The sequence below is a fragment of the Meriones unguiculatus genome, chromosome 1 (genome assembly GCF_030254825.1).
Source record: "Meriones unguiculatus strain TT.TT164.6M chromosome 1, Bangor_MerUng_6.1, whole genome shotgun sequence".
Taxonomy (NCBI): Eukaryota; Metazoa; Chordata; class Mammalia; order Rodentia; family Muridae; genus Meriones; species Meriones unguiculatus.
Window position 1 is genome coordinate 181,355,420 of NC_083349.1, and position 14,014 is coordinate 181,369,433.

The following is a 14,014-nucleotide window of genomic DNA, read 5'->3' on the forward strand; positions in this document are numbered from 1 at the left end:
TTAGGGACCCTCAACCTGTACAGCTCACTCATTAAAGATGATTAATATGAAGCTAAGATAATTGACATGCACACATGATGTTCAGTCAAGATAAGGCAAGTGACCCTGGGGTCCAGGTAGCCCGTCTCATAGCTCCCAGAGGGCTGAGGAAAGCTGGTACCCGCTCCCCAGACCTCTCAGCATAAGCAGGCAGGCCATCCTTGAGGCTCCTCACCTCCAAGCTCTTGCGCACATTTTCCAGGACCTTGGTGCCTGACAGGTCTTCGTCCAACTCCTGGGAACTAGCCAGCTCATGGCGCCAGTGCTGCTGGGAGGCTTTCAGAGCTGTCTGTCGCCTCCGTATGGAGCGTGTCTGGCGCACCAGGAACTCCTTAGCACTACGGACAGCTACACCCTCAGCAGAGAGGAAGTGCTGGATGCTGTGGGGCAGCAAGAAGCAGGGAAAGAAAACTGAAGAGTTCGCTGAGCCACGGGGCTGGCCACTTCCCCTGCACGCGTCCACCTGAGCATGTGCAGGAGCTTCGGGGCTGAAGCCAAAGATATCACTGTTAAATAATCAAGAGTGTGGCATGTGGGGCCAATAGCTACAGACTCTCTAGGGAGCGTGCCTGGGGCCCGTACTCAGATAGCTAGACACTCCTAGCACGCTGTGTTAAAGGTCACAGACTGTGGTGTCTCAGTAGAGAAGATTCTTCCATCCCTGGACCATGCCTTGAACCAAGCGCCATTGATGGTCACTGTCCATCTGAGCTGTGACGTGAGCACTCACTCAGCTTTCATGGCACAGGATGGGCTAGGGAAACTCACCTGTCCATGGACAGGTCCATCTCCTCCTTACTCTGGGAGAGAGACGAGGACACCTCTTGGGTTTCATTCTGCAAGCACACAGTGGAAAAGGCTTGAGTGCAGCAAAAGCAAATGCCCAGCAGGCTAAAGAGATCCTGAAGCCCCTCCCATGGTCTCAGCTAAAGAAACAGCCCTGCTAGCCCCTGGGTGCTCTTTACGTATAAGTGACCATCTGAGTGACAGAGAGAGCAGAGAAGGGGAATGAGAAAAGAAGGCTAGATCTTAAACAAAGCAAAGCCAGGATTCTCTCCAAATGCCCCACTTTTCTGCCTCCCACCACAACTCCCACCACCACTCCCAGGCCTCGGCCCCTAGCTCACTGTGCCAAGGGATCTCCTCAGGTCCTCAATGTGGAGACCTGGCTCCAAATATGGGGAAGCATTATTCTCAGCTGCCAGCTCTTTCAAGATGTCCTGCTTCCTCTGTACTTCGGCCTCTAGGCTGCTGTGGTGAGGAAGGGAGCAGGAGGCAGGGCAGTGAGGCCGAGACACTAATGCTCACTCCTACTGGGCGGGGCTAAGATGTGAACACCAGAACCCAGAGTCCTCTATTTCTTATAGCTCGCCACTCCATTCTCTACAGAGTGCAGCAGAAATGTGCTGGCTGCATCCGCCTGGGTTCCAAGCTGGGCCTTCCTCTTCTCCTTTCAGAGGTCCATGATGGGCTAGTGCCCAAAAGCAGCAAAGGGCAGGAAGGAGGGGACCGTTGAGGGGACAGGCGGCTGACACCGGGAGCTGGGGCCCACACTACCTCACGTGCTTCTGCAGTCTCTGACTCTGCGCCTGCAGCAGATCCACCTGCGACTCCAGTTCCACCCGCCGGACACGCAGGTCATCAATGCCCCTTCGCAGCTGCCGCTTTGACTCCAGCAGGTGGGTGTGCTCCTTCTTGGCTTCTTCCAGGTGCTGACGGGTGGCTGTGGCTTCCTGGGGCAGAGGAGGAGAGAAGGACACATGCAGACCCGGTGGGGAGAAGGTGAGGTGCAGGCAGCCTCAGAGGTGTGGGAGACAGAAAACAGAAAGACAGGAGTTGGAAGCCAGAGCCACCGAAACCGCTGTCTCCAGGATCTGGGGTCTCCACCACAGCCCTACTCCCTGAGGCTTGGAAGTCAGGTCCACTGGGTACCATGAAATTGGCCTACACAGTCTTAGAACCCCAGGACAAGTGAACAGATGGCAGGGGGCAATCGAGAGAGAAAGGGCAGGCAAACAGACCTCCTTCTCCAGAGCTGTCTGTCTCTGCAGGTCCAGGAGCATCTGCTTCTCTTTCCGCATGTTCTCCTCCTGAGGGGAGAGACCGGACTGACTGCAGACCCCAAGACTGAGGTGGAGCCTGCCCTCTGTGCTCAAACCCCCTCCCTAGGGTATGGTAGACCTAGTCATCGCCCTCCCTCACCTGGACATCCAGCTGAGCCAGTCTGGCCTTGACATCTTTAGTTCTGGTTGTAAGTTCCACCTCTAAATCCTGTAATTTCCTCTCCTGGCAGAAAGGCAGGGGTATAGAAAGGGTGAAAGGTGTTAGCTGAGGGACAGGAGGAAGATCCAGAAGCCAGCACGCCACACCCCAATCTCTAAGCTGGACTCAGGCTTGCTTCTTCTTTGCCTGTCCTTGCGGCCTCCTGTGTACAGCATGCCATATCTTGCTGATTCCCAATGGGACAAGGACACATGAATCTGCCCACCCCAAAGGCAAAAATACTAGGCCTGCTGCGAGGCTCTGAAAAGAAAGGGCCTGAAGCACAGACATGGCCGGGGTGGGTTCCTAACCCTGAAGGTATGTATGAGACTCTGCCCCACAATTCATGGGTCAGCACCCAAGGCTTCCCACCCTGCAATGAAAGTGTCTAAGCACCACCCCATCCCCTGGGCTCTCACTTGATCCCAGTGCCGCCGCCTTAGGTCCTCAAGCTGCTGGTCCTGCTCCTGCCTCACGCTCTCTAACTCTCGCTCGTGGGCCCGTCGAAGGCGCTCCAGCTCTCCAGTCAGGTGCCCCAGGAGGTCAGCCCGCTGTTTTCTCTCCTGTGAAGATCATGGGGCCACCGTTGGGAACATACAGTGGCTTCTTACACCGACCCCGGAATCAGTCTCCACTGACTCCTGCTGTGTCAGGTCAGTTAGATCAAAGAAGGTCACTATCAGCTCCCCAAAGTAGCTTTCAGAGGAGGGCCACAAAGACAGCACTGTCCCAGGCCCAGAATGCCTGCCTGCTCTCCCTCTGGAGCTTAAGCAGATGCCAGCCAGATGTCATGAAGAAAGTCCACTTTGGGAGACCGCCTCTCCTGCTGAGGAATGGTGTCCAACGTCTCCACAAAGAAAGAGAGGCCACTGGTCAGTTTTCACTAGTCTTCAGCAAAGACAGAACTCTAATGGGAAAGCACGCAGCTAAATTTTACCATGAGGCTGCTGTTTCTGCCCTGAAAGACTCTACAAAGAGCCTGGATTCCAGCTACTGGAGCAGGAGCCCAAAGGCCTCCCACAGGAGCTGAGCTGTACGAGAGTCTCACTGCTACTCCTGCCTACTATTCAACCTCCAACGGGAGCAAGCCCAGGGGAGCTGGAGTCCACTCTAGTCATGAAACATTCCCACCCAGAGGCCAAAGAAGACGGGTAATGAGGTGGTTGCTCTGACTGCCTATCAAGCTGACAGAGCCTGGAAGCACTTAGGAGCCAGGCTTGGCTCTGTGAGAGCTTTTCTCCCCATGGACAGCACCATTCCATAGGCTGGGGTCTCAGACCACCCCAAAACAAGAAATGGAGCTGAGTGTCGGCACTCAGCCCCAGGAACAAAGGTTCCTGGCTGTGGACACAATGTGCTCCTGCGTTCATGCCTTCCCCACCATAATAAGAGTATAACCTCACAGTGGGCCAAGACGAACCCTTCCTTCCCCAAGCTGCTTCTGGCAGGCAGTCTGTCACACAGCAACAACAACACGTAACTAATACAGGCAGATAATAGACAGCTGTCATTTGGCTCTTGTCAGTCTCTTTCTTGTTGTCCATGCCCTGATGGCATGGTTTTGGAGTGGCTAAATCTGAAGGCTGTGGCGTCACACGGCTTGAGAAGGTGGCTTCAACTCCCCTGGTCTCAGTGCCCTGGTCTCCAAACTGAAGATAATGACAGCACACAATCACAAGGTCGCCACAGGATTGCGTGCAGTAAGATGGAGCTCAGAGAAGCACCTGGGACCTAGCAGAACTTTGGTATCCATCAACAATTATTACGATTTAAGAAGTGCAGCCAAAGTCAGGGAACGAGCACCCCTCACTGGGATATAGGGGTTTCTCCTGCTTCAGAAAAAACACCAAGCAATGACCTTGTTATTGCAGGGTATCAGAGAAGTTAAGTCTCCCATAACCCTTTTCCAGACCTCATCCTCTCCCCACGCCTGGCAGCCAGCAGGGAAGGACCCCAGCTGGTGTGCCTATGTTTCTGTGTGCTGGACGAGGAGGATACCTCAGCTTCATATCGCTCTCTGGCTTCAGCCATCACTTGCCGGTGCTCCTCCTTCATCTTGTCCATCTTCCTCTCATGTTCCCTCTCTACCTCCTGGCGCTTGTCTCGAAGGAGGCTGCTGAGCTGTAAGGGGACAGAAGGAACACAGCTTGCAGAACTAAAAATAGACAGGTCTGGGGACCTGAAGATCTTACACATGAAATGTCCCCACCACACACACACACACACACAAAACATAGTACAGCACAGCACAGAACATGCATACAACTATTACCGCTACCTCTCCCTACGGGCATACAGGGGCCTAGGCGTAGCAAAGGCCCTGGCCCTGAGGGAGTAGAGGACACTCAGGCTATGGTCCAGCAGACCTTAGCAGAGCTGACACTGAATAGCACTCACCTCCTGCTCATACTCAAACACCTGATGAACCTTCTGGTGAGCTCTCTGCTCTGCCCACCCAAGGCTCTCCTGTAACTGGGCCTCTTCTTTCTGCTGAGCTCCCTCTATCTTCTTCTGGAGGCTGGAGACCACCTAAGGAGATGCCAGTGCATACACTGGAATGTGGCCCACAGAACTGGAGCCACCATGTAGGGATTCAGCACCTATCCCAGCATCCTGGCTGGGGAGGAAGGTCACTCCCAACTGGCCAAGGCTAGGGCTGAACTCCTGTGCCACCCAGCATGAAAAAGGCCTGAGGGTCCAGGCTCTGCCCATCAGACCAGGTCGCCCTGCCCTCTTCTCACCTCTCGGTGCTTGGCCTCCAGTGAGGAACAGAGCCGCTCCAGCTCAGCACTGTGCTCCTTCTCTAGGCCTGCCACTGCCTGAGGAGAAGCAGACAGCCTATGAGAGAAGTGGGTCAGGGTGCTGGCCAGGTACTGACCATGGGAAGGCTGAATTCAGAAGACCACCTTGCCCTTTGGAGATAAGGAGCCCAGCAGAATCACAGGGACGCTTTTGTTTTAAATCAACTCAGCCCCTAAAGTCTGCAGCTGGCCAGTGTAGAGGGTCCTTTCAGTTCACCTCAGGCTACTGCTTCCACCCTGACTCAGAGCAAGGCCACAGGTACATGCACAAACCCACAGCTATGAATAAGAGCCAGGCCAGGCCAGATGGAGGCCTAAGTAGATGCTCGAGATCATTCTGTGTCTAACAGTTCTTTCACCAAGAGGAAAGTTCTCTGTGGCCTGTTACTTTGGTATTTAATATGGAGGCTGATGTGAGGCTAGAAGGAAAAGAGCAAGGAGAAACCTGTGCCAGATGCTAGTCTCTTATTCCAGAGAAATCAGGGATAGGAGTAAACCACAGCCGGGAACAGGGACACACCTTTGTGCCAAGTCCTCTGCTGTGGCCGAAGCTCAATAGCTAAAGCTCCCCCAAATTCACAGGATACCTCCCTGTATGTCTGCCTCAGAGATGAGGGCCAGCTCCAGCCCTGAGTAGAGAGAGCTCCCCTCCCTGCACCCCCATCTGGAGCTAATCCCTCTCAAGCTCTGCATGCTTGTGTCAAAGTGGCAGCCTTCACTTCGCTCGCTCACTCACTTCTTTCCTCTCCCCTTCCAGCTGCTCCCTCAGCTGCCGCAGAACCACCTCCTTCTCTGCCTCCTTTTCTGCTCTCAAGGCAGCCTGGGCACTCCTCTCCTCAGCCTCCAGCTGCTCCCTCAGCTGCCGCAGAACCACCTCCTTGTCTGCCTCCTTCTCCGCTCTCAAGGCCGCCTGGGCACTCCTCTCCTCGGCCTCCAGCTGCTCCCTCAGCTGCTCCAGCGCCCTCCTGCTTTTCTGTTCCAAGCTGGCTCTTTCAGCCTTCTGGAGGGCCTCTGCCTCTTCTTGAAGCCTCTGCAGGGCAGCCGCTTGCTCAGCTCTGGACAGAGAGAATGGAATGGGGGATATCAGGCCCAGGCACTCAGGTCCTCAGGCCAGGCAGCTCTTAGTGTGGACTCACCTGATTTGGTTCTCAAATGCTTCTGTACTGGACTGCACCTGGGCCCGGAGGTGGGCCAGCCTCTGGCTTTCTTCCTCTCTGATCTGAATCTCCTCTTTGTCCTCCTCCTCTTCTTCCTCTTCTTCCTCCTCCACTTCCTCCTCCTCTTCCTCATCCTCTTCCTCATCCTCCTCCTCCTCCTCCTCGGTGGCTTTCTGTAGCTGTGCCTTCAGGAGGCTAAGGGAAAAAGGAAAGGTAGGATGGTGAGAGAGACCACAGAGGAGGTCTTTCTTGTATTCAGGACCCATTCCATTCATTCTCCAAGAGCCTCGTGGCTATCTGTAAACCACCCTTAGTATTAGAGATGAGTCAACCTCTTATCTGTGTTGGTTCCTCATAGACCTCTGCCACAGGAAGACTGGCAGCCATGGCAGGCTGCTTGGTCCCAGGCTCCTCTAAACCTACAGGTTATCCTCCTGCACGTGGTATCCACTCAAGGAAGGTTACAACCACCCCAGCCAATCTCTAGAGCCACCTCCCACTCCTCAGTCATTAGACCCTCCCCCAGGCACACCAGATGCATCGCTGTCTCCAGAGTTCACCACCCTTTTCTTTCCCCCTTGCCCATTGCTCGTGCTGGTTCTTCAGCCAAGAATTCCGTTTTTCTATCTGACAAAAACCATATTCATTCCCCAGCACACAAGTCCATCTATCCACATTTCCCCTCACAATCGGCACGTGGGCCTTTCCTGGCATACGCTGCCTTCTGCCAGGCATCATGGCACCTTATAACTAATCTGTTATATCTGCTTTCCTTGCTAGACATGGAATTTCTGCCGAGCAACTATCCTGCCTCCTTTTGAGGGAGGGGCAGGGTCTCTCGTAGCCTAGGCTGGCTTCAGACTGGCCATGTAGCCAAAAGTGGTCTTAACTCCTGATCCTTCTGCCCTCACCTCCCAGGTGTTCGGGGTCACGGGCTTACACCACCACAGCTGGCTAATGATACTGCCCTTGAGTCTTTTGAATCAAGCACTGACTGAATGTAGTAACTGACATAAAATGGTTCAGTCAAAGTGCTGGGTCTGTGCAGTATCTTCTAGCCCCAAACTGGAAGCAAGCCTTAAATGTCTATGAAAGGCACCTTCATCTCATCAATGATACCCATCATTTCACCTGCTGCAAATATACTTCTCCTTTTACAAACTACACCTTTCTTGGGTAACTCTTTACAGAGAGCAACACTAGGGGATGTGTGCAGTGCACCCAGGATGCCCAACCCTAAGAAAAACATGATTCAGAAGACAATCCCCTTGCAAAGGTCTGTAGTGAATTCCAGAGCCAAAACAGACTTAGGATTATTTCCTATTTCAAACTATTCATGCCACTGCTTTCCTCTGTAATGGGGCGGGGAGGGGGACACCTAAGCAAAGTGCAAACCCTTCCTTTTTGGACTCCCCAAAAACCCTGTCCTTTTTTCTGGGGCAAAATTTACACAGCCAGCACTGAATGCAGGGCTAACAGGGAATTTAGACAATTCAAGCTCTCTGTTTTACACCTAAGAAAACAAAAGGGCAAGAGCCTGCCTGTCTTCCCATTGAGCATCAAGAAGGAGCACCCACACCCAGAAAAGTTTACGTGGAAAGAGAAACAAGGGTCTTGTGGTGAACGGCTTCAAGGGAGAGCCAGGCAAGATACTTTCTTCTTTTTTTTTTTTTTTAAGATATATGTATATACTTTATTAGTGCTCTAACTTCATGTACACCTGCATGCCAGAAGAGGGCATCAGATCCCAGTATAGATAGTTGGGAGCCACCTGGGAATTGAACTCAGGGCTTCTGGAAGAGCAGACAGTGCTCTTAACCACTGAGCCATCTCTCCAGGCAAAACTCTTACCCACAGAGAAATCACCAAGTCATGACTGGCTAAACAAGAAATGCCACTTATGGGGCAATTACCATGTTTTAGGCCCTGGGGCAGATACTGCCTGTATCCTGGTCCCCACCACAAACCCAGAGCTATCAGGAGAAGTCTCAGGGTCGCTGCAGAGGCTGTACTTTGAGGTAAGCTGTGTGGCTCCACCCTGACCTTTAGTTGGCATGAAGAGGATAGTCTTCAGGGACACAAGAAGGTATGGCGGAGGGTAGACACTGGGTCAGAGACCCTGGGTTGAGCTAATGAGAGATTGAACCTGACCTCCCACTATTCAGGTGTCAATTTTTTGTTGTTGTTTTGTTTCCTCAAAAGTAAGCATAGATTTGCTATCTATGGTCTAAAAATACTAATTCTCAAGTACTCTTGGAATGTTAAGTCTAAAAGAACAAGATTTGGCATTAAACTGTCAAGTTAACAAAGTATGTTAACGTGTTTCTGAAGCACCACCTTTCCTGGCCTCAGGCTGTGACATGCTGCTTATTGCCATCTTAGTAGCCCTTCGCCCTTTTCTTCTGAGCAGAGCCCAGCTGGCTAAAGGACCACCTTCCCAGTCTCCCTTGTCACCGAAGGAACCAGGCCAGACGAGATACCAGCAGAAGTTTCTGGGTAAGGTTTCTAGGAACCACTTTGGTGAGGCTGTGGGCATCCCAGAGGGGTGAGCACAGGAAAAGGGTGACCTTCCCTCCCCACGCCCCTCTACGGGGAGGAAGCAGACCTGAGGGACTTCTCCTTCTGCCGGTAGAGCCTGAGCACCTCCTCCTCCTCCTCTTGCCACAGCCTCTCTTCCAGCTGCTGCTGCTGCTTCTCTTTCTGCAGGTCTAACAGCAGCCTCTGGTCTTCCTCTGGTTCCTGGGTCACTGCCTCCTCCATGGCCTTCAGTATAGCCTCTGAGAACTGTTTTTGGGGAGCTTCAGGCTCTGCGGTTTGCCTGCATGGGGGAGGGGCAGCTTACCACTGCAGTGTTGGTACCCACGGAGGTCCCACAGCTACAGAACATCACACAAAATCTCTAATGGAGAGCCCACAAATGGGTCACACAGGGGCTGGCAGTAGAACACCATGAGCACCTATCCTGTGGTGCAAGCGCCATTGACTGGATAAGGTCTGGGGTCCTAGGAGAAGACAGCCCTGGGAGGCTATGGCCTGAGAGGTCAAGCCCTGAAGCTGTGGCTCCAGAACTGGCAGAGAAGAGAATGAAGTTCTGTCCCTCAGAGGCACACACACACACACACACACACACACACACACACACACACGGAATGGATCACAGTCCTGGTCTCCATGTCCCCACTGTGACTCTGCCTGCAGGTGAAGGCTCATTTCAGAAACTGGTCCCAGAGTCTGTTCTCTGCCTCTCAAACCAATCAGAGGCCGAGGTAATGCAGAAGAAGCTACAAAGTTCCCTGCCATGCTGCCAAAGGAGCCAGGTGCATCCCTGAGCCAAACATGGCAGAGGGCTTTCATCAGCTCAGGGTTAAATTAGTGTCTGGAAACGGATGAGAAACTCTGATCTAGCCACAAGAACAGTTAAGAAGATAGTGGTATAAGTTTACTGTGTGTCTAGGGCAGCAGTTCAACCTATGCATCACAACCCTCTTGGGGGTTGTATAACAGATAATCTGAATATCAGATGTTTACATTATGATTCATAACAGTAGCAAAATTACAGTTATGAAGTAGCAACAAAGTAATTTTATGGTGAGGGGGGAAGGAGGGGTCACCACAACATGAGAGACAGTATTAAAGGGTTGTAGCATTGAGAAGGTTGAGAGCCACTGCTCTAGAGTCTTGAGGACTAAAGAAAATATCAAAATACCAGTGACAACTGTGAACCATGAAAGCGGGATCAGGGTAAAGTATTTTACTTCCTTAAAGGCCAGGAGGCACATGCATTCCTGGGTCCCTGAGCCTCACGTTCCAACAGGTCTCAGTGCGGAAACACTCTTCTTGAGCAATGCTCGTGAACTATAGGCTGGCCAGGGCTCCATCCAGCAGGAACACTTGAAAGTCAAACAGGGGAGCTGGCCAGCCCAAATGAGAGCCCTGACACCCTCCCTCCAGCTCGGCAGTGAGGCAGATGGAAGGCAGCAGGAGGGGACAGACTGGAATGGCAGAACAGAACAAGGTGAAGAATCCCCCAGCAGCCCACAGAGACTAGTGAGAGAAAGAGAAGGCCAGTGACATCCCTTAAATACCATCAAGACCCGTCCCTCCCTATTCCTAAATTCAGAACTCAGGAAACAACCCTAAACCATGCTATGGATTCTCTGCTCCCAGCTCCGTCCCTTCCCTCCTTCCACATCCTGGCTTCCTCCAAGTCCTCTGACACAGCCCAGCTGACGGCAGATATAGCAACATGGCTGCCACCTCCCCTGAGAATACCGCCCTCCACGAGAGCCTCCCCTCCCAGCTCTCTGCCTCATCAACCCTCCAACTCATTTCCAGCCTTGGCAGAAAGCATCTTTTTTTTCCCAGTGACGGTACCTTTTAATGTCTGTCTCCCCTGTGGGCTGTGCAGCTATGAGGAGCCCTAGGGACAGATGCTGCAGGAAGATGAGACATCAGCCACACGTGCCTGGGCTATACACACCAGTGAACCTGCCTGCACACCTGACACATGGGCAGATGAGGCTGTTTCCTGCCTTCCTGCTTGAAAGACTTGAACACCTTGCTTAGCTCTAAAGCACTGAATGATGCCTGAAAGATCTAACTGGAAGCTGAGGGCTCTGGAAAAAGAAATAGGTCTGGTTTCAGGCCAAACCGTTCAGGTATCAGCCTCCGTGAGACCCAGTTTCCAGTCATGGGAGGCACCAGGGAGCCTAGTCATTTCAGGCTGGCCAAGAAGCTCAGAGACACACAGAGGTAGGCAGAGTGGGAAAGCAGGGAGGAAGAGGTGATCCCCAGGAGCATTCTAAAGTGCGTGTTGGTGGAGGGTACTAGTGCTAAGCTAGAGAGCCAGATCACACACACCCCCACGCTCTCCGCAGTAGTACTGGGGATCTAACTAGGACCTTGCAAATGCTAGGAAAACAACTGCTCTGCCACCCAGCTACGCGGCCAGCCAGTGGCTTGGATCCATTTACTACTCCGCAAATGCTCACAAAAGATGCAGGCGTCATGAGGTCTGCCACCTAAACCTCCAGACTCGGCTGGCAGATGTCGAACTTTCCATACCACTCTGTAAACCAACCAATTCCTACTGGAAAAGACTCAAGAAAAGCAAAGCAGGCATCTCCTAAGGGTGGGGACACATTGATCCTAAAGAGTCAGTCAAGTGTCTGGAGACCCCGGAAGGGACAACATCACCCAGACGAGAAGGAACATGAAATTGGGGCATGTGCAGCCAAGGTGTCTGGAGAGGAACCTAACTGGGCCTCCCCACAGAGGGGCTGGGACCAGCCCTTGACCTCTGCCTAGTTCTTCCTCTCTCTGAGTCACACTGTCCTCTCTCAGGACAGAGCTCCTGTCCTCGTGAACAGCGAGCTCCCTGGAGACCTGAGAAAGCCACATGTTTGTCACTGTAGGGCAGCTCACTCTCTGAAAAAGAATGCGGCTGCTGCATTCCCATGTGACTCCAGCAGGGTTAGGTGACAAGCTCAGTGGCCTGGGCGGCTCGCCATGAGTCAACAGCAGAAAAACTGTCTGCTCAACAGCCTTGGGTCCTTTGTAACCCTCATTCACCTGGGGAAAGGAGCAAACCCCAGAGCCTAGCAGAGCTACCTCAGGGCTCCAGAGAGCAAATCCACCTACTCTGACTCGCCAGCAAATCCCCACCCCAACCCCAAGCCCGTGTTTCCTTTCTAAAACATTTCATATTTATTTCAAGAGAAAAGTCGTGGTTGGAGGGCAGAGCATGCTTCTCCTGGTTCTTGTTAATGAGCCACGGGTTCCCCTCACCCACCCTCAGACCTTAGGTCCAGGTCAGGTACTCCAATGACCTGAACTAAGCCTGGGGTCAGTGATGGCTGGTGGAGCTCTCAAAGCTGAGCACAGAGCACCAAGGATGCATTCACCCTTTGCTCCACTTCTTGCCAGCCAACACTCAAGGGGAATGGGCATTCGAGCACGCCATACACTGGAAGACAGGACAGACACATAAAACTGGCCCTTACGCCTCTGGAGAGACAGGTGAGGTGGGACTGACTGCCACCTTCTCCTCGGGCTCCTCGGCCTCTTGCTGCCCAATGCCCAGCTCCTCGGCCTGGGAGTGTTTTTCCTCAGTCCTCTCAGGGAAAGCAGGTGGGCTCAGAACCTGCTCCCTTGCAAGCAATAAAGAAGCAACTGTGTTAGAGCCAGAACGGAAGGGCTCAACTTACACCCTATTGGGGTCAAAGAACTGTGACAAGCAGGGCAGCCCCAGGGAAACTTCCCTCCCTCACTCCCCAGTCCCCCTCCCTCCCAGTCTCTTCTCAGGTCATTTGAAGACCAGGCCTTCCCACAGGCGTGGGAAGAGAGATGGTCCCATCACCCAAGAAACTCTGCACACAAGTGTTCCACAGATGCTGCTGATTGAACACTGCTATAGCTAGGCCTCCCCTGTGGCTCATCCCAACTGTGTGAATCTTAAGACCAACATCTTCCTCTTTCAGGAACCAGAGGCACTGGGAAAGACACCCTGGGCTCTGGACCAAGCTGGGACAGAAAGGTCCCTCCATGTGGCTTCAGGAGGTCCTGGGGCTCTGCACTGCCCTCTGGCTGGGCCTGGGAGAAAGCAGTGCTCCAGCTCAGTTATGTATCGAATAGTGCCTGGCAGGGAGAGGCTGCTGAGAAGGGAGCTGAAAGGGGACCCCAGCAGGAATGGAGTAGCCAGGGCAATGGCATAGTCTGCCCCGGCAGGAGGCACACACTTATTCAAGAGTTCCTAGGAGCTCCCCTAATCAGGCTGGCTACCCTAATTTCAGCTTAATGCTGAGGGTTATGAAGAAGCAGATTCGCCACCCCCAGCCGGCTTCTGCTTCTCTGCTCCTGTTGCTTTGGCTGCAGCATCTCCAACAGCTCATACCCCATCTCCAGACCCACTGTTCCCCACTATCACAATGACACATGGAGGGGCCCCTTCTTCCTCAGCCTTACCTCTGGACGAGGGACAGTGGGGTGGGGCTGGCTACAGAGTTCTTCCCAGGCTCCTCAGGTTGCCCCTCCAGGGTCTGCAGAGGCCCTTTCTCAGCGACTTGGCTGTGAAGGGTACTCTGGAGCCGCTCCCTAGGCAGAAATGGGAAAGAAAACCTGGTCAGGTCAGCCAGAGGAGCAAGGTTAGATCTCTACTTGGAAAGCAAGAAGAGAACACGCAGTGCGCGAGTACGGTGTGCACTGGTCCCCCTCCTTGGCTGGACAGGAGTTGCCGCCCCCACACCCACAGAGAGCCCAGACACAGCAGCCACACATGCAGCAGGAGAGCCTCCTCCTTCCCAGCTCCGTCCTGCAGGGTTACAGCTGTGCTCTCAGCGCCCTGCTGCATTTGCCTGGCCCAGCGGCTGAGCACCTTCACAGATATGTCCATTCTTGGAATTCAACATCACTGGGGCCTGGGATGGATGAAAGAATCAAGGGAAAATGGGGAAAGAAGGGCTGGAGAGATGGCTCAGTGGTTGAGAGCACGTACTGCTCTTCCAAGGACCTGAGTTCGATTCCCAGCACCCGTGTCAGATGGCTCACAACTGCCTGTAATTTCAGCTCCAGAGTTTCTAACACCTCTGGCCTTTGTGTACACTCACATTCATGAGTACACATGCATGCACAAACACACACACACACACACACACACTTAGAAATCAAATAGGTTTTATTTAAAAATGGGAAGGGAAAGGTTGGAAAAATGACTCACTGTTATTACAGAAAACTCAGGTTCAATCCCCAGTACCCACA

At 53.0% G+C, this 14,014-nt stretch overlaps 1 protein-coding gene across 2 annotated transcripts in view; it reads right to left on the bottom strand.

The window, feature by feature from the left end:
* Cep164 (centrosomal protein 164) overlaps positions 1-14,014 on the bottom strand; it is a 63,203-nt gene that overhangs the window by 5,904 nt on the left and 43,285 nt on the right. For both annotated transcript variants that reach the window (XM_021639752.2, XM_021639751.2), the window contains exons 13-27: positions 13,223-13,351; positions 12,262-12,408; positions 8,865-9,077; positions 6,239-6,454; positions 5,839-6,157; positions 5,043-5,120; positions 4,699-4,830; positions 4,300-4,422; positions 2,721-2,864; positions 2,242-2,325; positions 2,061-2,129; positions 1,597-1,772; positions 1,167-1,290; positions 808-875; positions 215-419 (exon numbers count right to left, since the gene is read on the bottom strand). In XM_021639752.2, the coding sequence (XP_021495427.1) occupies positions 215-419; positions 808-875; positions 1,167-1,290; positions 1,597-1,772; positions 2,061-2,129; positions 2,242-2,325; positions 2,721-2,864; positions 4,300-4,422; positions 4,699-4,830; positions 5,043-5,120; positions 5,839-6,157; positions 6,239-6,454; positions 8,865-9,077; positions 12,262-12,408; positions 13,223-13,351 (2,227 nt within the window). The remainder of the gene's footprint in view (positions 1-214; positions 420-807; positions 876-1,166; positions 1,291-1,596; positions 1,773-2,060; positions 2,130-2,241; positions 2,326-2,720; positions 2,865-4,299; positions 4,423-4,698; positions 4,831-5,042; positions 5,121-5,838; positions 6,158-6,238; positions 6,455-8,864; positions 9,078-12,261; positions 12,409-13,222; positions 13,352-14,014) is intronic.